The following is a 25,694-nucleotide window of genomic DNA, read 5'->3' on the forward strand; positions in this document are numbered from 1 at the left end:
ATTCCAGCTACTCCTCCTTGCGCCCCCAGGCCCTCGTAAAGCCAGTAAAAACTAAGTCTTAACAAGGCTTCCACGTAAAGATGTTCACTCACCCTACTGCTTTTGCCACCCTCCCAATTATTAGTCCCGAGCTTCTCCAGAGAGTCTGCACAGCTTTTTCCCCAGGCTGAGATCCTCCTCTCCTGCAGAGCGGTTACGGGGTCAGGACGCAGATTCCGGAAAAGGACACCCGCAGGAGGGGCGGCGGGGGCCGAGGTGGGGGGATACCAGGGCAGCGGCCACCGGGCAGGGGTCCCGCCTCCGCGAGTCCCGGAACTACGCTTCCCAGCCTGCCCCGCAGCAGCCGCGCACCTCGGCGCCGCGCCCGGCCCGGAGCCGCCTGTTGATCGCTGCGCTCGCCCCGGCCACGGCGCCGCCCCTGCTCGGCAGACCCCGCTACCTCGGGGCTGACAGATCGCCGACCCACACTGCCGGCTCCGGGATGGGCACACAGACGGGTGAGCGTGCCGGGGCGGGTGGGGGCCGCCCCGGGCGGGGCGCTGTCTGCCGTCCGCAGTCCACTGCCCGCAGCGCGGGGACCGCTGCGCCCTCTCTGCGGGATGGAGGATGCTCCGCGGCGTCGGGGGGCCGGGCGGGCGCGTGGAGCCGGGGCCGCCTCTTGCTTCCCGGCCCGGGCGGGCTGCTCGGCGCCGCGCAGGCGGGAGGCGCCTGCTCGGTGTGGGTCCCGCGCCCCGCACTGCGGCCCCGCAGCCTCGGCAGCCCGCCGGGCCGCTGCAGTGAGGGCGCGGTCTCCTGTCCTCGAGCAGGGCTGGGTTTTTCCACGCTGGGCTTTGTTCCCCACTTTCTCCTCTCCTGCGACCGTTTGACACGCTCCTGGAGCCTAATGCCTCTTGCTGCACGGCTAAAGGAGGCGGCGGGGAAGGGTGGACACCAGCTGGCGTCTTTTTCTAAGATCCCTGGAGCTGTCACCCGCAGGGCGTTTCAGCGCCCGAGAAAGCTTGCGGAGAGGCCTGATGCAGGTCCTCCAGACCCTTATTTTTTTCCTGATTAAAGTAATGGTAGCATATGCTCCCTTGAGTCTTCCTAATTTTTCCATGTTGGCCTGCAGATATGCAGATCAATTTTAAAATAATAATATGAATAAAAGGCTCCTAATGGGAATTTTTACTTAAAGTATTCAAAGGTGGGGAGGTGATGCAGGCAAAATGCAAATTAACAATGAGGGAGGTGGTGAGTGCTACGGCTTAATCTTGCTTATTGCACTTCTGTATCACGATGCACTTGGGAAGGGAATAAAAAAACATCGGAGGAGGTATTTTAAAAACAGGTTCCTGTCCTAGTTCCACCATTAAGGAGCTGAGGGACTGTGGGCAAGTTCCTTCACCTCTCTGAGCCTCTTTCTTCACGTAAAATGGGGCGTTTGGGCGAAATGATTTCTAAACCTCTGTTCTTCCAAGAGTCTCTTAGCAGAGAACTGAAGAGATGTGGGTGCTTCTGCTCCACACCATTACAAAAAGGCTGATTGTGACAGAACAAGTGGCTTTACCCTAATGAGGAGGAAAGATTTTTCAGAGCAATCTGATATTTTAAAAAATACAACTGATTTCTTCTACTCTCTTCCTCTACTCTCTATGTATAAGCCAACAAATGGGCATTACCACTGTTTTAACTTTCATAAATTACTGCAAATTGGTAGGCAAACGACATTTCAGGTTTTTTTGTTGTTGTTTGCTTTTCTGTTTAATTTGCTGAAAGTGAAGTGATGAGATCAACACGGAAAGGGAGAAGCAAATGCACCTCAGGGCTGGGCCAGAGTGGGCAGATGTGGTCAGCAAGAAGGTGGGGATGGAGCCGCAGCAAGAAGTAACCAGACTGCATACACTGAGGAAAGAGGATGGATAGTGATGGTCAGGGTTTGAATAATACATACACAATAGGAAGAATGGGAGAACCAGAAAGCCAGCACTCTGCAGACCTGAACATAACTGATTCAGGCCAGGACTCATCCATGGGTGTAAAACCTTTGAGTGAAAGGTTGTTGGAGAACAGAATTTTCACATTATTTCCAGATATCTCACTTAGATTACTTAGGGAAATGGTGTCCTTACAATGGAGAGATCAGGAGGTCATTGCCTTAGACTAATGACTAAGCTTACTGGCACCTATTAGGAGCCTCTTGTTGGGGTGCAATAAGGTGATAACTATGTAGTGTCACTACAAAAAGCTGGGGGTTTGGGGGGTGAGGGGAGGGAGTATTGCAGATTAAAATATTCAAATGATGTAACAGCCAATTGGGAAATGTGAACTTTGAATCCTAGATCAGAAATAAATAGCTATAAAAGATGATTTAGAGACAGTTGGGCAAATTTGAATATGGACTGCATATTAGATAATATTATGAGATTACTTTTCAATTAGGTGCAGTAGTGGTACTGTGGTTATGTGGGACACTGTCCTTATTCTTTCAAGGTGTGACTATTAGAAGCAAAGTGTCATGACATCTGCGACTTTCAGCTGGGTCAGGAAAAGGGAAGTATAAGGGTAAGCCCAAGGATGTAGCACATGATGCCAGTGGGCGAGTCAAAGAGAATGGTATACAGGTGTTGATTGTACTATTCTTTTGCCTTTTCTGTATATTTAAACTTTTTAAATTGAAAAATTAGAGGAGATGAATATAACAAATAAATAAGGAGGAAGGGTTGTAAAGGACCATGTGATTAGTGATAGACAGGTGCAGTGAATCTGTGACTTCAAGTTCTATTGGAGGTATGAGTGGGCTCAGGGGAAGTTCCCTTTTTGGTTCATCTTGGCCACGGTCAGTCATTTATTCTTAAGGCACTGCATCCACTAACTCCATCTTTAAGGTATTAATAATTCCCAAACCGTAGAAATTCTACCCCTCCCCAAGAACCGTCCTGGAAGTGCTGTCCCTTTCCTCTCTGTGTTCAAGATCCTGTCTATGTAGAAGGAAGTTCCAGGTGGTGGTTCTTTTTGAGTTAGGAGAGTTTTGAGGAACGAACAGATCCAGCTTTTTGACAGACAGAAGTTGCAGGGTTTCTTCCCATTCCCTTTATTTGCAAAACACATGCAACCAAATGTTTTCCTTACAGACTATCAGTAGTTCAAAGAGACATGTGCAAGTTCAATAGGAGGCATGTGCAGAAGAGACTCCCTGTTCCCAGGACAAGAAAACAGAATCAACTCTTAAGGCATAACACTTAATTTTAAACCTTTTGCTGCAAGGATATTTTTGCTATGTCTGGAATATATACATATGTCCATTTTTATGTTTTGCCCTTCTGTTTGGCATCAAGGCTACCCCATCTCTTTCATGTGTGTCGCCAGCACTTCTGGATTCCCCTAGTGACAGCTGGGTAGGGTGGGGAGTTGCAGGTCAGCCTTAGGTTCGTGGGTTACAGGAAGTCACAAAACAGGGCACAAGGCTAGCCATGCCAAGCCTGGATATGAGGAATAAGGAACAAAGCTGAGGTACCAGCCCTAAGAAAGAACCAGGAGGCCTCTCATCAGAATGATTGGAAGGCTCTCAAGTCTAGTGGACTGGACTGTTCTTCAGTAAGTATGTGCAGGGGCAGCCACTTTTGTTGTTTATAGCTGACAACCATTCTGACCGAGCAGTGCCCATTCTGTACCAGTTGCTGAATATTTCACATATCATGTTGGTAAACAGTCATCAGTCAAGGTGCATGTAGTATCCATAAGTCATAAGAAAGCATTGGTCAAAACCAAGCTAGGATACAGATGCCAGAGAAAGGAACAAGATAAATGGGTCAAAGAGTGCACAAACAGGCAGAAGCCAAAAGGGCACGTGAATCAAAACACAGAAAGCAGGGAACCCATTGTGCCAATTAGGAAGGGAGGAGCCCATAACTTCTCAAAGGCAAGGAGACCGAACATGGCTAGAACCCATAGACAGTTAAAAAATAAAAAGATACACATGCCCAAATGGAAGGCAAGGATATAGACAAAAGTCAAGAAACAGGAACTCCTCAGAAAACAGAGAATAGGGCCAGACAAAGGGATAAGCCACAGCAGGAAGTAGGACCTGCCAAGAGAATTAGAAAGCAGGTGTCAATCTAGGCACACAGTAAGACTTCCATGCTAACAGGGTTCTGCCCCAGCCAGGAAGCTTCTGGACTACATCCTGCCCAGGTAGAAAGCTCTCTCATACTTTGGCCAGACTACACGTGGCAGCTTGCTACTCCTAGCGACACTGACCCAGGGTTTGATGCTGCCTTTCCATATACAACAGATCCTGACAAGGTACAACAAATACCCCAAACAGAAGATTATCCCCAGACCAAGGACATAAGAGGAATAGCTTTGACTGCATGTGCTAGGCACTGCACCTGGTACACACATTGTCACATTTAGCATCATCTCCACTTTCTGAGATAATACTGTTCTTTGCCTGTTTTGGAGAGGTTGCCACTTGCACACAGATCTGTAACTGTCAGACCCAGGGCTGGTTGATGCCACGGCCCATGCTTTTACTTCTGTGCTCTTCGGAACCTGGCAGGGGGTGATAACTAGTGGGCACACTGGTTTAAAAGGAGACCGTTTTTAAGCACAGTTTAAGCTCTGGCAACTTAGTAAGATTGGGAAGTTAAGAACAAATAGTCTCAGATATAAATTTCATTCTGATAAGATCTATTCCTTGTTCCATTTTCAGTTTGTTTCTTACAATTGCCTTGTCATATTTTTGCCTGAAATTCCTCCTTCTCTATCCTTCATTTCCTGCAAGTGTTTCCCAGAATATGGCAGAAACCATTTGGTTGTTTAAAAAAAGAAACAAACTTGACCGGGCCATCTTCAAATAGCTAGATTCCAAAACACAGGCTATGTGTTTTGTACCCATCTTTGTGTTTGCCAGCAGCTAGAAAGGAATTAAATATACAGGATATGTCTTGGAGGATATGCTGATATGCTGATTTTCTTCTAATTTACAAGTTTTAGAAAATGTAGATTTGGCTCTTGTTCAAATTGGTTCACTGATTATTTAAAACTCATTATGAAATACTGTAACTATATAATACAGAATGATAACTTCACGCTTACCAACTACCCCCACTTGGGAATAAATCATCACCAGTATAGTTGAAGCCTGAGTCCCCCTTCTGTAATCAGATCCCCCTCTGCTCCCAATGTGGTATCTGTCCTTTCTGTGAGCAGTCCTGTGTAGCTTTCCTAGAAATTCATGTACTCCAAAGCAATTTATGGTACTGTTTTACCCATATAAAAAGCTTTTCACTAGATTTTTCAGTGTATTTTTGTTTGCTCTTTCATAAAAATTAGTTTTTGGTTTGGTTGGGTTTCATAAATAGGGCTGCTTGTTTTGGCTTTGGTTCTAAGTCCTTGTGTGTAGGCAAGGCCAAAGGCTGGGCACTTTGGGCTGTATCTGATGTTCCTCTTATACCAGAGTTACACAAATAAGGTAGTGGAAAGAGAAGCAAAGAAAGCCACACTCTGTGTTTTCCCTCCTAGGGCTTGTGTGTTTGGTAACAGGATGAGTTGTCAAGGGCCCTCATTATCCTGCCTTCAGCTCAAGTCCTTACTGCTCTTTTCCATTTTCCTAATGCGCCCAGTGGACATGTCCACCCTGACTCCTGGAAACCTGCTTGGGCCCTTGCTTCATCCCAGTGTGTGCTTTAGTACCCTGCTGTATGCTGAGTGCTTGTGGTAGGATGGACACTCTGCTGCAGGTGAGGCTGTGGCTGTGCTTTGCAAACTCGCCACTGAAGCATTGCTAACAGAGAACAAATGTGAACCTTTGTGGTCCCAGGTCTGGGCTAAAGCAGGCCAGCCATGAGCCAGAAATCTGCAGTATGATTTAAAGGCTATTTGAATGCTGTGTTCTCTTCCACAGTGTATCTGTATTTGTTATTAAAAAGCAATAACTAGCCTTCCCCCAAATCTTCAACTCAAAGTCATGTTGCAGGAAGATGCACTATTGTTCTTCCCTTTGGCTTTGAGACTTAGTGGTACATTGGCACAATATATACCGTTTTTTAAATGGGTACTGTTACACAGTATTAAATTTATCTGTAACGACTTAACTAACGTCTCTTGCCTTCCTAAAGTATAAGCTCAGTTGGGGCACAGGATATCATGTTTTGTCCACTGCTGTTTTCCCAGCAGAATCTGAAAAAGGCTGGCTTTCAGCAGGTATTTGTTGAATGAATATACAAATCCAAGCTTGAGAAGCCCAGGAATGAAAGAATTTTGATATTATCATTTCCCTCTGGGAATTTGTGATGTAGCTGGAGAGAGAGCCATATATGTAACATGCATGATAAGACAATTTACTGAGAGGACAAGGGATGAACACCAAGTCAGTGACATAGACAGTGTGAATTTAAGAAAAGGAACAACTTCCTCAGGCTTAGGCGGCCTCAGAAAGTTCCGTGACAGAGAGTGGAGGCAGGGGACTTAGTGGGTTGAGCTCTGGAGCAGTGGAACATGTCACCTCTCTGAGCTCATTTCCTTCATTTGACATTTGTTGTGCAATATTTTTTATGCCTACTCTGGCTCAAGACTGATACTGGAAGCCAGGATTATAAGTGCCTAAAACTGATATAGTCCCCACCCTCACAGAGATTAGCAAGGAAGACAGAGATAAAACAAGCAATGGTAATAAAGGCAAGGAGAGCTGTGTCCAGGGGTGTTCAGCTGTGCCATGGGGGCAGGAAGTGACACCTTGTCAGGGTGTCTGAACAAGGCCTCCCTTTGGAATTGAAGCTTACATTGAGACTGGAAGTGGAGTAGGATAGCAGTCAGCCATGGCGGGGAGAGGGCCCTGGGCAGACAAGCATGATCCAGGACTTGGAAGTGGTCCAGGGTGCTACAGCCAGGAGGAGATGGGGAGTGCAGTGCAGGAGGAGGTGGCTGAGGATGACAGAAGCCAGACTGTGAATTACAACCTCATCCCCAAGGCAATGGAAAGCCACTGGAGAATTTTAAGTAACTAGAGCAGAATTATGTTAAAAAGATCACTTTGGCCATTTGTATGGCAGGGTGAGTAGGGCTGGATGTGGCCATGCAGACAGTGAAGTAGGTGTATTCTAACACATTCAGGTAAGGACAGGTTGTGGTGATTGATGGGTAGGGAAGAGACAAGGAAGAGAAGGTGTCAAGGATGATTCTTGGCCAACTTTCTGAAATAGGAAATTCTAGAAGAGAAGCTGGAGAGAAAAATGATGAGAATACTTCTAACAACTGGGGTGCCTGAGGCAACCAGGTAGAGAGGTCAGTTTGGAAATTTGAAATATATGGGTCTAGCCCTCAGGAACAAAGTCTGAGATAAAGATAAGGATTGGGGGAATCTTCAGGATGTGGAATATAATTAAAACTTTGGAGGCAGTGAGTTCCTCAGAGAGAACTGTAATGTAAGAAAAGAAGTTATAAGACAAGACCACAAGGTATGCCAGTATTTAAGGTGCAGGAAGAGGAATTGCCAAAAGAGACCAAGAAGGAGTGATCAGAAAGGTAGGGGGAACACCATTGATGTTGATCTTTAAGACCTCACTTAGCTCTGACATTATGTGGTCCTATAGAGCTGGGATCTGAGCCAGATCTCAAAAGCAGACCACATGAATAGGCAATAAGATTAGAGAAGGGCTTCCAAGTAATATTACTCTAACAGCCAAGGCCCCAACAAGAAACAGAGGACACACTCAAACCAAGTGATCTGAGAAAATATTAATAGAAGCCTATTTACAAAGATGTAGGGAGGGTTTAGAGAATCCAACAAGGCAGAAATCTGGCCCTAACCACAGCAGGGAAACTTTACCACTCCCAGGCCTGAAGTCGGCTGAAGGAGAGGACAGTCTGAGAGGACATGTGGCCTCTGGACCAGCCTCCTTCTCTTCCTGCCCTCCAATTTCCTGCTGGGGCCTCTTCTTGGTCAAACAGGGGCCAGAAAGCAAAGGAGCCCATTGATGCAGTATAAATACATCATCTTCCCAGGGTACAGAGCAGGATGGGAGGGGAAGGGGCAAACAGAAGAGATCCAGAACAGTTACTTTAGGAAATGAAAGTGTATGGGTAAGAGACTGTATTTCTTTCCTTTTGCTGCTGACAAAAATTCAGTGGCTTAAAACAACACAAATTTATTATGTTACAGTTTGAGAGGTTAAAGCCCAAAATGGATTTCACTGAGCTAATATCAAGGTGCCAGTAGGTCTGATTCTTGTGAAGCCTAAAGGAAAGAATCCAATTCCTTGCCTTTTCCAGCTTCTGGAGGCCACCCACATTTCTTGGCTCTCAGCCCCTTCCTCCATCTTCAAAGCCAGCAACTACATTACTCTGACCCTCTGCTTCTGTCACCACATCTCCTTCTCCGACTCTCCTACCTCCGTCTCCCACCCTTTAATGGCCCTTCTGATTACACTGGGCCCACTCAGATAATCCAGGGTAATCTCCCTATTTTAAGATCCTTGACTTAGTCCACCTCGTCCCTTTTACCATGTAAAATAACCGATTCCCAGGTTCTGGCAATTGGCATGCCAACATCTTTAGGGGAGGATTATTCTGCCTACCAGAAAGAACTCATAAGCCTCTTTGGCTGGAGTAGAGGGATCCCTGGGAAAGTAATGAAACAGAAAACAGAAAGGTCAGATCAAAGCCAAATTATTGGAGCTTTGTATGTTAGATTATTTGAATTTCATTCTGTAGACCAGAAGGAGCCATTGTAAATCTTTAACCAGGGAAGTGGCTTATTAGCAGTGTGAAGAAAGATGATCTGATCGTGGTACTCTGGTGGCTTAAAGGGAAGAACAGAAGCCTTCCAAGATACAATAAGAGTCGTCCACGACCAAAGGAACAAAGGCCTAGAGCAAGAGTGACCAGAAGTCACAGTGTGAAAAAGTGCTGTGCAATCCTAAGAAGGAAGAACAAACCTGGGGGAATTATGCCCCCTGACTTCAAGCTCTACTACTAAGCCACAGTAATCAAGAAAATTTGGTACTGGCATAAGAACAGACCCATAGATCAATGGAACAGACTAGAGAGCCCAGACATAAACCCAAGCATATACGGTCAATTAATATACGATAAAGGAGCCATGGACATACAATGGGGAAATGACAGCCTCTTCAACAAATAATGTTGGCCAAACTGGACAGCTACTTGCAAGAGAATGAAACTGGATTACTGTCTAACTCCATACACAAAAGTAAACTCAGAATGCATCAAAGACTGAATATAAGTCATAAAACCATAAAACTCTTAGAAGAAAACATAGGCAAAAATCTCTTGACATAAACATGAGCAACTTTTACCTGAACACATCTCCTTGGGCAAGGGAACCAAAAGCAAAAATGAGCAAATGGGACTACATCAAGCTAAAAAGCTTCTGTACAGCAAAGGCACCATCAGTAGAACAAAAAGGCATCCTACAGTATAGGAGAATATATTTGTAAATGATGTATCTGACAAGGGGTTAACATCCAAAATATATAAAGAGCTCACATGCCTCAATACCCAAAAAACAAATAACCCGATTAAAAAATGGGCGGAGGATATGAAGAGACACTTCTCCAAAGAAGAAATTCAGATGGCCTACAGGCACATGAAAAGATGCTCCATTGCTAATTACCAGGGAAATGCAAATTAAAACCACAGTGAGATATCACCTCACACCAGTTAGGATGGTCAACATCCAAAAGACAAGAAACAACAAATTCTGGTGAGGATGTGGAGAAAGGGGAACCCTTGTACACTGTTGGTGGGAATGTAAAGTAGTTTAACCTTGTGGAAAGCAATATGAAGGTTCCTCAAAAAACTAAAAATAGAAATATCATTTGACCCAGGAATTCCACTCCTAGGAATTTGTCTGAAGAAAACAAGATCCCTGATTCAAAAAGACATATGCACCCCTATGTTTATCTCAGCACTCTACATTAGCCAAGATGTGGAAGCAACCTAAGTGTCCGTCAGTAGATGAATGGATAAAGATGTGGTACATATACACAATGGAATATTATTCAGCCATAAGAAGAAAACAAATCCTACCATTTGCAACAACATGGATGGAGCTAGAGGGTATTATACTCAATGAAATAAACCAGGCAGAGAAAGACAAGTACCAAATAATTCCCCTCATTTGTGGAGTATAACAACAAAGCAAAGCTGAAGGAACAAAATAGCAGCAGATTCACAGACTCCAAGAAGGGACTAACATTTACCAAAGGGAAGGAATTGGGGAGGGTGGGTTGGGAGGGAGGGAGAAAGGGATTAAGGGCATTATAATTACCACTCACAATATAGGTAGGTCACGGGGAAGGCAGTGTAGCACAGAGAAGACAAGTAATGACTCTATAGCATCTTACTGTGGTGATGGACAGTGACTGCAATGGGATGTGTGGTGGACTTGATAATATGGGTGAATGTTGAAACCACAATGTTGCTCATGTGAAACCTTCATAAGATTGTATATCAATGATACCTTAATTAAAAAAAAAAAGTACTGTTCAGTAAGAATTTATAGGAGGTGCTAACCAAGTCTAGAAAAGTGGGGAAAAATCTAAGGGTGGTCTGAGTTTTGGAAATGACTGGCTGGTAGATTAATGGTATGATCTAGAAAATCAGGAGAGCACATCTCTTTCAGGGGAAGATATGGAGTTGGGGTGTAGTTGTAAAATCCTGAAACAGACATACAGATCAAACCTTACCAGCTCTAAGATACCACTGATTATAAAACACACCAATATTTTATGTACCATTAAGAAAAAAATGCCACATGCTTTCTTAAAAATATAATTTTTACTTTATTGGAAGAGCTGTTAGACTTATACACAGATTTTTGAAATTCTTGAATTTACATACATTAAATTGCACATGTTTAAAGTGTACAGTGTGATAAGTTTTGACACCTGCATGTATATATGAAACCATCACCACAATGAAGGCAGTGAACATATAATTAACCCCAAAAGTTTCCTCATGCCTCCCCCTCCTCCTTCCTCCCTCGCTCCCATCTCTAAGCAACTACTGATTTCTTTCTGTTATATAGATTAGTTTACATTTTCTAGAATTCTAGATAAATGGAATCATACTGCATATGTTCTTTGGGGTCTGGCTTCATTCATTCAGTGTAATTATTTTGAGGTTCATTGATATTGTATCAATAGTTCATTCCTCTCAATTTCTGAGTAGATGCCATTATGTTGGCATGCTACAATTTGCTTATCCATTCACCTACTAATGATCATTCTGGTTGTTTATAGTTTTTGGCTATTTCAAATAAAGCTGCTATAAATATACTTAGATTTTTGAAGCCATATGTCACCCCTGGGCATCCATAAAAAGGGAAAATGCAAGTGAAATGATTGGTTAATATTCTTAAAATTTCTTCACAGAGTCCAACTTTCTAAATCACTTTTTGACTCATAGCTATCAATGTCTGTTTTTTCCTACACAATATCTCCTCTGTATCATCAAGAGTGGTAATTTTTAAAAATCTGTAAAAGAACTAAAAGCCATTAATGCTGAGCTCTTAAACCCACTCAAGAATTATGTGGAACTAGCTTAATCTGGACCTTCTTTTGGGAGCATTGCTAACACACCCAAGTCACCACCTCTCCCACCACTTCCTCACTAGGGCCAACAGTAATTGGAGGACCACCAACTGCAAAACACATCTCAAGTTCAGAATGTTAAATGTGGGAAACTGTGATTCTTTGAGTTCATTAAGTAGGGTAGTTCAACCGGTTTGATTGATGGTTAAGGGCCTGGCAAATTGAGATGCTTGTCCAGTGTTACAAGATGAATTGGTGGTAGCTGGGACCAGAACAAAGTGTATATGACCCAGGAGGTCTCTGAAGGGAAAGACATTGTATATGGAAAAGACCCCTAAATAGAAAAAACCACAAACTTGAACATGGTGAGCAGTTGAATTAATAAGGGGAAAGAAGCAAAATTTTAACAGCTCTTAAGTGCCCACCTACAACACATCTCTTTTTATGCCAACCCATTCTTCATTCTTAACCTTCTGCATTACCTTATTTTTAAAAAAAAAAGGCCTTCTCAGATCATTCCTCTACTTAAAAATTGGTGGCTCCCCATCTCGAACAGAATAAAGCTTCAGTTCTTCAGCAAGGCTCATTTATAGGGAGCGCGCATCACACATGTCCCTTCCGCATCTCAGTTCTTCCCCCCAACCCCAATCCTCCCCTTTAGCCACACCAACCAGTCACCAACAGATCATCTACTTTCCTATCTTTGTGCCTTTGTTCCAGTGTTCCTTTTACCTGGAATGACCCATCCGCAGCCATATCCCCCTTATGACCTCTTCAAGGCTCCAACACAACCTCTTTTTCACAGATTCCCCTCAACCTCCACTCCTCTTATCCAGTGATTATTTCCTCATGTGTTTTTAAGTCTACTTTATATGCTATTTCTGTTACAGTATTTACCAAGTAGTGTTATCCCAGTTTGTGTGTCTCACTGAGCTGTGATCTCCTTGAGGAAGGCGTCATAGTTACCTTTGTAGTCCAGTTTTCTAGAGCTGTGCCTGGCAAACAGTAGGTATACAGCAAATATTAATTACCTTTAAAGGTCTGACTGATGTTAATACCACATAAGGAGAAACAGTTCAGGACATTGCTATTTCCTGAATGCAGTTTTATCTTTCTGTATGTTATCTGTAAAATCCTCTGCAACAAAGAAGGTATTTTGTAAAAATTTCATTTTGAGTGGAAGTTTAGGAGGTAGGAGGTAGAGAAAAGGAGGTCAAAAGGAGAATGGACGAGCAATATAAAGAATTAGGGAGGATGCCTAAGGAACCAAAAAGGATATGGGACTGGAAAGAATGGGAGATGAGGAAAGAAGAAAAGAGAGAAGTGTAAAGTATATAGCCAGAATTTGAGAATCGTGCTTAGTTTAATTGCAGAGGAGTTAGACTAGACAATGCTTAACACTAAACAATGCTTTCTCACATGGACGTTCCAAACTCTTTGCTGAATGAACCCCATTTTGTATTCTTCACAATCACTCTCTCCCTGAAAAGACATAAGTATGCTACTTACAACTGCCTTACAATTAGTACATTGTTCTTCCTTGTTTTCTGTGGAAAGCTGGAGGAGGCAGAGTAGTGGGGTGGAAAGCCGCTCACTACCCTGGGAATCAGAAGGCCCGGCACACCCCAGCTTTGGCATCTCGAGCAAGGGACTTAGCCCTTGACCTTCAGAATCTCCATCTGTAAAATGGGATATTAAAATCTGTCCAGGTTGCCTTTCCAGGCTTTTTGTAAAGATCTAAATAACTGAAAAACATTAAGTAAGAAGACACTTTGTAAGTTGTCAAGTTGCCCTGCAGATGAAGGTAATAGTACCTTTTTTGTTGCATCATTTGTCCATTAGAGAGAATCCTTTGGCAGATAGCACAGCCCTGTCTCCTGTTGATAAGTCCTGTTTACAGAAAGGAGGTAACAGAGTCTGTTTCTTATTAGTAGTACTCTGAAGTCTCAGGAAGCTGGCCCACTTTAATGCTCAAGGCCCATGAGAAGGGCATGTAAGAAGCCATGGCACTCCCTTTTCAAAAAGAGCTGGAGAAATACAAGAACATTGATGAAGATGAGCTTCTTGGCAAACTCTCAGAAGAGGAACTGAAACAGTTGGAAAATGTCCTTGATGACCTAGATCCCAAGGTTAGTGACCTGACCTGATGTAGTGTGATTAAAATGATACACGATAAATGCATGACTTCATCCTTAAACAGTAGTGCAGAAATCCCTTAGCTCCAAGTGCAAATTCTGTGTTCTTCCTCTGGTTGGTTCGGGGTCACTTACTTTTACAGATTCAAAAGAACCTCAGTAACATCTATTATATGATATGGCAAATGTATTTCTCAAAAGCCAGCTTACTGTAAACGGAGAAAAGTGTTTTCCATTGCTTGAGGAAGGACTCATCTGACTTAAGGAAAAAGAAAGTAAAGCGAGAAAGGGAGCAAATCTAACCAAGTTTCTTCTCTGAGTCATTATAGTCCTGCTGAGCACAGAAGCCCTTGAGGTAAATGGTATTATCCCCATTTCCTAAAGACTTGAAGAAGTAATTTACATAAGCTCTCATACTAGTAAGTGTCAGAGATGGCATTTAAACCATATCTTTAACCCCAAATGCAGGTATTTTTTATATCTTATTTCTTTAAAATGCGTAAATAACTTGAACTCTCTGGTGATCCCACAACAATGGATAGATTAGAATAACTGTAACAATAATATCAGGTACATTTAAATGGAGCTTCTAATACTTTTGTGAGCTCTTGAAAAGCTAAGTAGCTTGTTACAGTGTTTGTTTAATGAGTACTTTCTTCAGCCCTGATGATACTATCTTAAACTTAGAACCAGAGGCATCCAAAATAGTGATTTGATGATAAATAAAGATGTCACTAAGCACTATTTACTTAATATTCAGATATAGCAGATACTTTGGATGTCATATTTACTTTAAAAAATAAAGTATTCTGTATTTTTTAAATGTGAAGAAGGAATCTCTAAGCTTGATCAAGCAGTTATCAACACCTACCATAATACTCACTTTCCCAGAAAAAGAGGTTAGAACTAAGAGGGCAGAGCCAATGCTCCTTGTCAGAGTCCCCATGTGCCTTCCGGGGAACATGATGGGTGCAGACTGGCCAAACCTAAGTGTGATCTGTGAGGGAAGAGACCACGAAAGGCAGTTGGCCTTTTGCCACCACATTCAAGAAGGCAGTTGCAGAGGGCTTGGCGGCTGCCCCAGCCACTGTGTTCCACCTGTGCTTGTTGGGAGGCCTCCTCCCAGCACAGGATATTGGAGCAAGTAGGGTCTCAGAGATGTGCCAGAGATCCCAGCCCTCAGCTCATACCTACACCTCTGCACAGGTATGCTTCCCCCTGCTTCCCGCAGGTGCAGTCGGGGCTGAGATGGGGAGGGTCACAGTATCAGTCAGGCAGACCCCTCCCTTCCTGCTCACACTCCTCTCTCCTCAGAGTGCCCTGCTGCCAGCTGGATTCCGGCAGAAAGACCAGACCCAGAAAGCAGCCACCGGCCCGTTTGACCGTGAGCATCTGCTCATGTACCTGGAGAAGGAAGCTTTGGAACAGAAAGACAGGGAAGACTTTGTGCCCTTCACTGGAGAAAAGAAGGGTAAGGACCGCCATGTCTTGGGACTGAGTGCTCCCCATGTGTTGTCCTAGAGGATGCATGTCGGTGTGCATTTGTCCAACCCATAGAATGTGCACCACCAAGGGTGACCCCTAATGTGAGCTGCGGACTCAGGGTGGTGATGACATGTCAGTGTAGGTTTAGCCATCGTAGCAAATGTATCCTCTGCTGAAGGATGTTGTTAGACAGGGAGGTTGTGAGTATGGGAATGGGGTATGTGGGGACTCTCTGTACTGGCCCCTGTGAACCTAAAACTGCTCCAAAAATAAAGTTTATTAATTTAATAAAAAGAATTGTGACAGAATATGTATGCTAGTGGAATGAATACTTAAGGAGTATAATGGTACTTAAATTAGTTCTATGAAAAAAATCTTAGGCCTCAAAGAAAAAGCTTTGGGAGTGTGAAGTGGCATCGTGCCTGAAGAGGGTCCATAGGCATAGGTGTGTTTCTCCTAGCCTGGTGATTTACCAACTGCAGAAGGCCCCTCAAGGCCTTTCTACTCCACATCTAGGATGGCTCTAGCACCAGACCTCTAACCTCGGACACTGCCGTCAGAGGCCAGTGCAGTCAGCCATTCACTCACCTGGCACCTACCAGGCACCTCCTCTCTGCAGATCCATGTGTCAGGTGCTGGGACCACAGGGAATGAGACCCTTCCCTGTCCTCAGGAAGCTCATGGGCCAGTAGGAGATATACTCTGGTAGACCTGGGACGGCTCTGAGGAGCAAAGGGATGTTTCTCAATGCCAGGACTGAGCTGAGAACCAAGACAGAAAAACCCTCCACCTTAGCTCACAACCCTGAGTTCCCCTTTGGAGGAAAAGTGGGTGCCAGTAGCCCATCCAAGTTCCTCAGCTATGGACAACAGGTTGGGCCCATAGATATGAATTGAATTGTTGATAATTTTATATTAATTATTGTCTTTTTAAAACACAGATCAGATCATGTCACTTCCCTGCTTAAAGTCTCAAATCCTTACTCTGGCCCTCAAAGCCCTGGGAGAGCTCACCCCACCTGTCTCTGACTACATCTCTCCTTCCCTCACTAAGCCTCAGACCCACTGGCTTCATTTGGTTTGCAAACCTGTTGAGTCCTTTTCCTATCCCAGGGTCTTCTCATGGATTCTTCCCTCTAACCCACATCCCCATTTCTCACATTCTGCACGTCCTGGCTTACGTGCTTGGGCCTCAAGCTTTTCCTGAGCTCTCTGTCTAAAACAGACCCCACCTTTCTGTGGTCACACACATTTATTACTTTCACAGCACTATGACAGTGCCCATCATTTTGTTTATTTACTTTGGATTTTGTGTGTTTTCCACATTAGATTGCAATCTCTGCAGTGGCACTGTGTCTCCCTGCCGTCCCGGCACAGAAACTGGCGCAGGAGAGGCACCCAATAAATACAGGTCCAAATGAGCTCCCATACTGTGACCCAGGGAAGCAGGTGCACCATGCCTCAGCCGGCACACGTCAGCATGCTCCCCCCTTCTCTTATGCAACACCCTGTCTCTCTAAATCCACAAGCCTGATGGATCATGCACCCTTGATAATGTCATTTCATTAAGAAAGTAACGTTGAACAGTGATAAATTGAGCAAATAGCCAAGGGTTACCATAGAAATATGGAGCCGTTTCTATGGCAGCATTGTTGCTATTGGACTAATTTAACTGTGAATGAAAAAATGAACAATAATGTCAAATCTTCAATAAAATCCCAGTTAACATCCAGGATTAGGGTAGTGACAGAATAATAAGAAAGCTGTTGTCTTCTAATCTCAGAGTAGAGGTCTGAGGGACAGCAATGGGAAATTATCTCTTGATCCAGATTAATCTACAGATGGTTCATGGGGGAGCTGGGAATGCAGGAGCAATCTGAGGAATAGATGGAGATCCAAAAGGGATATACAGTCACACTGTGTAGCTTTGGAGAAGGTGGAGAAGCAACACGATTGAGCAGAATGAGCAGAGAGCAAGTTATGTAAAGGGCAGGAAGATCAGAGAGGAGTCCACAGGCCCCAGAAGGACCAGCGAATGGTCTAGGAGCAGTGGGAGGCCTCAGCGGAGAGGCCATGCAACCTCAGTTCTGAATGCTGTGGGCCCTGGGCCCTCAGGTTCCTGGGCTGCATTTAACTCTCTACTGTAGCTTTACTCACTTAGAGCTTGCTGTTTGGCTGGCTGCCCAGCACAGCTGTACAGCCACAGCTGTCCTGAATGCTGATAGCTGTGGGTCACCCATACACCTACTGTTTAGAATAGTACTGGGAAGGAGGAACTTAGAAACGTATTTTGACTCTGGACCCATTATCATCTGAGTCAGAAAGAAAATGCTGCAGGCGCAGATACTCTGAAAATGGAGCCTGGGATAAGCTCCAGTGTCTGAAATGATACCAACTGGTTCATCTTTTTTGTTATCTTCTGCCCATTCTCCTGTTTTGTTTGCCAGGGCATTTTCCTTCTTCCTGGGAAATGTGGCAGCATATGCGATGCTGAGGCAGGAGGTAGGATGGTCAATGGTAGAGAGCTTGTGGCCAGATACCGAGATTGACCACAAGCAGGGATCTCTTTGGGGTGCCCAGCTCTGCCTGGCCCCTGTTTACCTGCCCACCCATCTGAAGATGTGGTAAACCACCAGGTAGTATGTGGCCCTTGTGACCAGGGATGTCTCCTGGAGGCTGTTCATGAGGGCGAGTTCCTGGCTTTGGAACTGACCCTTTCCTCTCCGATGGAAGTGGGCAGGGCCCCACTCGCCAGGGAGACCTGACAGCTTGGGTCCTCAGCAGCTGAAGCTCTCATTCTATCCAAGCTGCTCTCATTCATCAGAGCCCCTCTCCATCCTATCCAAGCTGACAAGGAGAAGGCAATGGAGGGGGAAGTCTTTAGGGAATTTCCAAAATTAGAATAGAGGAGACCAGTTTCAAAGATCATACCAAGAAGTAAGAGCAGCTCCAAAAAAAGAGACAAACCAAGAGTCGAAAGCCAGGAGAAATTGGGAAAGAGCATGAGTAGGTCTGGACTATTGCCGTGGTGGCTCCAGAGTGTCCTCGGTCTTCCTCTATGAGCCACTGTACATGGGGCACATGGGTGTATTGGCCTGGCTGGACGTTCGGAGCAGGTAACATGCCATCCTCCCAGGATGGAATCATCAGTGTAGAAGTTTGGGCTGGGGAGGGAGGGCATAGATTCAGAGGAGAGCAGGGGGCAAAATAAATGGAATCCCCCTGATAGGATGAAGCGGAAAATAGTGACAGCGAACATGTATGTGGGAAGCACAGAGTGCTCACTCCTCACAGCCCTCCGCAAGCTCTAAGTGTGACAACCTTCAGTTCTCCTTTTCAGTCAGGCTTTGGTGTGCCCTGGAGAGGTGGCTGCGCTAGTCTGAGTGACCCTAATACAGCTTCCTAGTGAGCTGTCATCTCAGTGGAAGGCAGGAAACTCTGGGGCATTACCAGTTTGTCCCTCAGGACCCCCTGGGGCTGTTTGGAGGTTTCTGCCCCCAGTATTTGCAGGGTCCAAGAGAAGAATACAAAAAGAAGTCCAGGTGCCATTTTTTATAGAAAATTAAAAGCTAACAAATTGTTAAAATATGTTCTATCCTCCTACAAATATACCTAGAAGGCCAGTATTCTCAGACTCCCAAAAGTTTCACACAAGGATATGGGTCTGTCCTATTTGCTAGGGCTTCAGGCATACATACATGACACCCCAGCCCACATGTCCCAGCTTCATCCATACGCCCCACAGATGGCCTTCCCTTGGCCTGGGGGCACATCCCCCAACAGTGTGACCTGCCTTCAGGAGGGTGGACATGGGGAAGGATTCACACAGGCCCTGGAAGGAGGCCCAGGGTTCTTGGGCAGGGAACTCCCAGGTCAGGCGCCTGGAGTGTGGGCCAGCAGGTGGTCTATATTCTGACAGGAATGTCCCTTTGGCCCCGTGACTCATTCTTTGGTGGGTGAGTGGGAGGGAGGAGATTGCAGCAGAAGAGGAATGGAGTCGTGCCCTCCCAAGTGTGGGGCCCATGGCAGGGCCCCTCTACCTCAGGTCTAAGGGCAATGCTGCCCATCAGTGGTAGAGAGATAGGCACCACCGTTTTCCTTTCTGCTGAAGGACTCTGGTTTCCTCAGATGTCTGTACTTACTGCAGAATGCAGGACACCTCCTCTAATCAGGGGTCATTGATACTGGCATCACCCTGCATTAAGGAATCCCAGTTGTATGTGCAGTGGCTTTACCCATCCAGCCCCTTGTGGCCAGAGATGCCTTGTCTGGTGGTCTACTTACCACACGGTGACATAGCAGCACACAATGGTTTTTGTGTTTCTTTTGATTTCAAGGGAGAGTCTTTATCCCTAAGGAAAAACCCATAGAAACTCGCAAAGAAGAAAAAGTGACCCTTGACCCAGAACTGGAAGAAGCTTTGGCCAGTGCCTCGGACACTGAACTCTACGATCTCGCAGGTTAGTCCTCAGCTCTGGGAAACTCCCTTCTGGCCCTGTGACCTCCAGGCATACCCTGGACACCATGGCAGCAGCCATTTCCATACCTGCGATGATCATTGTAATGCCAGGTTGACTTCAGCCAATATGTAGCTGTAAGACTTGATGCAGGTGACTTTAGCTCTCAGAGCAAACCTTATTTTGCTGGAAAACCATATAGCAGCTATAAAGTGCCCCAATAATACCCACCCTACAAAGCTCAAGAGTTGGAGAAATCAAAGCGAATAAATCTCCAGGACTGCTGAGAACTTAAACGATAAAAATAACAACACTTAAGCTTTCTAAGGAGCTTTATATTTGACCTTGTATCATATTTTATCATCACAAAATTCCTGTGAACTTCTTGCCCTTCCCTATTGCGTTCTGATTCCCACTAAGAGGCCTGTTAGCCTAACAGGGAGCAGGAGTAACTTACTGTTACATTTACCCTGTAAGTAAAGCCATATTCAGCCCCATCTGCTTTTATCTTTTTCTAGTTATCTTAACAATAGCAACCAAATAGTAATTATTGTTATTAGTATTTGAATTGGTTACACATGCACGTAGACAAAGCCCAAATAGTGTAAAAGAATATGTAGTTAAGATAGCGATAGTTCAGGGGTCTGCACACTGCAACCTGCCTCCTGTGTTTGTAAATAAACTTGTGTTGGAATGTAACCACAAAAAAAAAAAAAAGAATATGTAATGAAAAGTGTCTCAACCTAATTACCCAAACCCCCTCCCATTTATTGTATATTCTTTGAGAAAGACTGCATGCACATACCAGCATATTTGTGCACTAATGGGATGTGTTTTCCAAATGGATGTAAACATGGACTATTAGAGTTACTAGGTCGCCACAGGATAGAGGTGCTGTAAAAAACAGTCCATGAGCTCTTGCAAGAATTCTCACATTTTCATTCCTTTGGAAGACATGTAATCATAATAATCAATCTTCTTCCTCTCAGGAGGATCATCTATTCCTTATTCTAAAAGCATGCCTACCATCTCAGCTATGTTTTCATTCCTTCTGTGCTGATATCAGTGGTCAATACTAAATTCATACGTTTGAATCTCTCTCAGAAGTTGCAGCAGGAGCTGAGGCAGTGGAGTCACACTGTTAAGGTGCTTTACAGTGATGAGTTTTCTTAGCCCTGGGTTGCTGTGGAGGGATCTGTTTTGGTTCCTGCTCCTCCCAAGGGTTACCTCATGGAATTGCCCAAGGGGAGAATGTGGGGCTGGGCTTGAATTCCCAGGAAATGCCTAAGAAAGGATAAAAAGAAAAACACCCATCATTTGGAAGATAGTAGATCCTGAGACTCATGCAATAAAACCAGGGGGAAGATCCTAATGGAACACCAACTTACATTTACTAAGCCTCACTCCCTTCCCAGGTGCTCCTCAGAACTCAGGAGAAAGCCTGCCTGGGAATGGATCTTTCTGGAATATCAAGAGCAGACCCATGAGTGGATGGACTGACAGACACTGAGGTTTAGATAAGAAAGAGTATTGATGCCCTGAGCATGTTACTATGGCATATAGAGTGCAGGACAGACAGTTCATTAAGGGGGTAGCAGTCAACCTCCAAGACAGCACCTCCCAGAGTGGCTGTGTCTCAGTATGGGCACTACTCAGAGGCTAATTCTCAGCACAGCTGGCCTGGAGTTTTGATCTTGTCAGTGCATGAGGAGCAGTCAGATGGGGGGCAGGCAGCAGTGACTGATGCACAAGCTAGAATCACAGAAGCCAGATAAAACAAAAATTAAAACTTGGCAATGGGAACCAAATTATAATTAGAAGTTGCTTAGGAGTCAAAGAAAGATATATTTGTTGGATGGTCTCAGAGGCCTGTGTTTATCAAATAGGGCATCTTCTCCCTAGACAATGCCAGAAACACAGCCACAAATTATTATTTACTTAACAAGAATTTGTGAAGCACTTAGAACACTATTTTGCAGATGAGGATCCTAAGGCTCAGAGGTAGCAACTTCCCAAGTCACATGGGTAGTATGTTACAGAGTCCTGATCAAACTCTGGCTCACAGCCCCTGAGTGCCACCCTTAACCCCGAGATTTCTGGCTCTAAACATTTGCCCTTTCTCATGCTGCTGACGGCTGCCTCCCTCCTTCCAGTATGGAGATTACAGTACAGCTGATGAGGAGCTCTGACACACTGCTCTGCCACCTGTCAACACATGATCTATTCTGGGACCCTCCTTGCAGGTGGCCAGTCTCCCCTGTGTCATTTCAGTAGCGAAGGGAAGCTGGGTGGGCGGCTGCGGCTCCAGCCTGCCGCTCTCCCCGCCCTCCCACCGCACCCCACCCTCCCCGCCGGCAGTGCTGGTTCTTGCTTACAGTGCTGCCTCCTGGTGCAAGCTCCCCGTAATATAGGAAACTCAAATCTCAGTTTGCTTATTTGACCTCTTATTGCTGATGTCTGTTCTTTTCTTTCTCACCCTGGATGCTCTAGATTGGAAAGAACAACAACTTATGGTATTGAAAGTTGAGATAGGGAGGCTTACCTTGAAGGAGGTCCATGATACTTCTGCTGTTTGCCTCTGGGAAAATGCATGCCATAATTTATGTAATGTTAGATCATAAAATATCCTTAGACTCAGTTTTTTAAAAATTCTGTTTGCCTCACATTTTACAGATGAGAAAACTGAGAGGTTGAGAGTCTACTTAACTAGGAGGTCTACACAAGTTTTCACTAATTTGGGGACATAACTATACCATTATCCCCCAGATCCTAAATGATTCTGTATGTACCATATAGTTGTAGAAAGACATTTGAAGATTGCTGGTAGTCTTGGAAGAAGGGTTTTTAAAAAAAATAAGTTTATTTAACACTACATGTAACACTCACTATGCAAGACAAGGAGGGTCTGGAGATTATCTTTATGATATGAAGAATTATTCTTCAAGGGGCAAATTAACAATTTGGTCATCCTAAAATGCTTTCCTAATTAATGTTTACTCACTGATTATATTTGCTTTTAGCTGTTCTTGGAGTACACAATTTGCTCAATAATCCGAAGTTTAACGAAGAAACAGCCAGTACTGCAGGTGGCAAAGTGCCTGTGAGAAGTAAGTTGATGTGTAATCTGTGGTTTGGTGAACTTGGGAGCCTCCAGGTATTGCTGGTAGGAGAGAAGCCTGCTGACTGACTGCCTGGTGCATCTAGACTTCTGTCTTGCAGGCTTTGAAGGTGGATTCTGTCAGCTCACCAAGGATCACTGGGCTTTAAGCACTCAAACCAGAATACAGTAGCTGTTAATGGGAGCTCTGTCTGGCAGCATAAATGGTACCATTCAGTGCATTTTGCCAAGATCATAACTCCCTTAGTAGGTCTGTTTGGTCAAAAGATAAAATTGCTGAAGAAAGGGTTGCATAGTCAGCACAGAATGCCAATAGAATTCCCTGTTCCTAATGATGTTTTAATCGACTGTAGTATTTGTGATAAGCTCCCTTCTATATTCAAGTGTGTTTTTGTCTCTAATGGGTGCTTGTCATTAGAATTTGAATACCCGCTTCTTGCAGAGGATGAAAGACACACTGGCATAGACATGCTGGCACCGAAAGTTACAGACCAGTATCCTCTGTGTCAACATTTCCTGGAGAAGTGTACAGTTTATTAGACTCCTTCACTCATTTGTCAGTCGTCTACTAATATCTACTATGTATCAGGAATGTTTTAGGCTTAGATAGAAAGAAGAAAGATGGTCTCTGCCCAGAGGAACTTATCTACCCATGGTGAAAACAACAAATAACCAGGTAATTCGCTACACTGTGATCCAGGTGCTGTAAAAGCTCACAGAACAACACAGCTTTTCTTAGCATACGTATATTTTATTCTCTTTGAAGGAGATTTGGCAGATGCTTTCTAGTCTCAGCAGCATATTTATAAACTATCACTTAAACTGGGCAATTTACTGGACAATGAGCAATATTCTCTCCTTTTTTTAAGCATGTAGATGAAATATCCATTCTTTCTAACTTGAATATCTAAGGATAACATTCAGAAAACATGTTTGCTATTAAGAGACTGGTACAGAATATTCTGGGCTTTCATATATATATATGTGTGTGTGTGTGTGTGTGTGTGTGTGTGTGTATGATTAACTTTTTTTAAGACTTAGTTTTTTTAGGTTCACAGCAAAATTGAGTAGAAGGTACAGAGTCCCCAATACCCCCTGCCCCTACTCATGCATAGCCCCCTCAGTCATCAGTATCCTCCTCCAGAGTGGTACCTATGTTACAACTGATGGAACTACACTGACACTTCATTATCCCCCTAAGTCCATAGTTTACAATAGGGTTCACTCTTGCTGTTATAATAGTCTATGGGTTTGACAAACATATAATGCCGTGTATCCACTGCTATGGTATCATACAGCATAGTTTTAGTGTGCTAAAAATCTTCTGTACTTTTCGTATTCATCTGTCCTTCCTCTCTAACCTCCAGCAACCATCGATCTTTTATTGTCTCTATTTGCCTTTTCCAGAATGTCATATAGTTGGAATCATATGGTATGTAGCCTTTGCAGATTGGCTTCTTTCACTTAGTTGTGTGCATTTAAGTTTCCTCCATGCCTTTTGATGGCTTGATAATTCATTTCTTTTCAGCACTGAATAATATTCTATTGTAAGGATGTACAACAGTGCATTCATTCATTCACCTGCTAAAGGACATCATGGTTGCTCCCAAGTTTGTGAAATTATGAAGAAATCTGCTATAAACATCTGTGTGCAGGTTTTTTGTGAGGATATAAGTTTTCAACTCCTTTGAGTAAATATTAAGGAGTATAATTGCTGGATCTTATGATAAGAGTGTGTTTAGTTTTGTAAGAAACCACTAAACTGTCTTCTAAATTTGTACTATTTTGCATTCCCACAAGCAAAGAATGAGAGTTCCTATTGCTCCACAACCTCACCAGCATTTGCTTTTTTGTCAGTGTTCCAGATTGTTGTCATTCTAATAGGTGTGTAGTGGTATCTCCTTTTAATTTGCCTTTCCCTGATGACTGAAAATGTGGAGCATGTTTTGGTATATTTATTTGCCCTCTGTACATCTTTTTTGGTGAGGCATCTGTTAAGGTCTTTGGCCCATTGTTCAATCAGACTGTTTTCTTGTTATTGAGTTTTAAGAGTTCTTGGTATGTTTTGTATACACAATCCTTTATCAGACATGTATTTTGAAAATATTCTCTTCCACTCTGTGGCTCATCTCATTCTCTTGACATCTTTCACAGAGTAGAAAATCTTAGTTTGAATGAAGTCTAGCTTATTAGTTTTTCCTTTCATGGATCATGCCTTTGGTGTATCTAAAAATTCTTCGACAAAACCAACGTCATCTAGATTTTCTTCTCTTTATCTTCAAGTAATTTTATAGTTTTGCATTTTGTATTTAGGTCAGTGATCCATTCTGAGTTAATTTTTATAAAGGGTATAAGATCTGTGTCTAGATTTATTTTTTGCATGTGAATGTCTAGTTCCAGCACCATTTGTCAAAAAGACCATCATTCCTGCATTGTATTGCCTTTGCACCTTTATCAAAGATCAGTTAACTATACTTACATGGATCTATTTCTGGGCTCTCTATTTTGTTCCACTGATCTACTTGTCTGTTCTTTCACCAATACTACACTGCCTTGATTACTGTAGCTTTAAGCTAAGTCTTGAAGTAAGGTAGGGTCAGTCATGCAACTTTGTTCTTCTCTTTAACATTATGTTGGCTATTCTGGGTCTTTTGCCTCTCCATATAAGCTTTAGAATCAGTTTGTTGATATATGTGTAAAATAACTTACTGGGATTTTGATTAGGATTGCATTGAATTTGTAGATCAAGCTGGGAAGAATTGACAGCTTGACAATATTGAGTCTATCTACCCATAAACATGCAATCTCTCTCCATTTGGTTCTTCTTTGATTTCTTTCAATGGAGTTTTATCATTCTCCTCATATAGATTTTGTACCTATTTTGTTAGATTTATATCTACATATTTCATTTTTCATTAACTTTTTTTTCAAATTGTTTTTTTATCAGTATGTGTATGTTTACCTCA

General features: G+C 43.6%; 1 protein-coding gene across 2 annotated transcripts in view; it reads left to right on the forward strand.

Annotated features, from left to right (window-relative positions):
• The first annotated feature begins 308 nt into the window (after positions 1 to 308).
• TMOD2 (tropomodulin 2) overlaps positions 309 to 25,694 on the forward strand; it is a 50,033-nt gene continuing 24,647 nt past the window's right edge. Inside the window, exons 1-5 of one of the 2 annotated variants that reach the window (XM_036917773.2) lie at positions 309 to 497; positions 13,466 to 13,663; positions 14,984 to 15,140; positions 19,491 to 19,613; positions 22,631 to 22,717. In XM_036917773.2, coding sequence (XP_036773668.1) covers positions 13,538 to 13,663; positions 14,984 to 15,140; positions 19,491 to 19,613; positions 22,631 to 22,717 — 493 coding nt within the window. In that variant the 5' untranslated portion in view covers positions 309 to 497; positions 13,466 to 13,537. The remainder of the gene's footprint in view (positions 498 to 13,465; positions 13,664 to 14,983; positions 15,141 to 19,490; positions 19,614 to 22,630; positions 22,718 to 25,694) is intronic. The other variant, XM_036917772.2, reaches the window with a different exon arrangement.

This window comes from Manis pentadactyla, chromosome 11 (assembly GCF_030020395.1).
Source record: "Manis pentadactyla isolate mManPen7 chromosome 11, mManPen7.hap1, whole genome shotgun sequence".
Lineage (NCBI taxonomy): Eukaryota > Metazoa > Chordata > Mammalia > Pholidota > Manidae > Manis > Manis pentadactyla.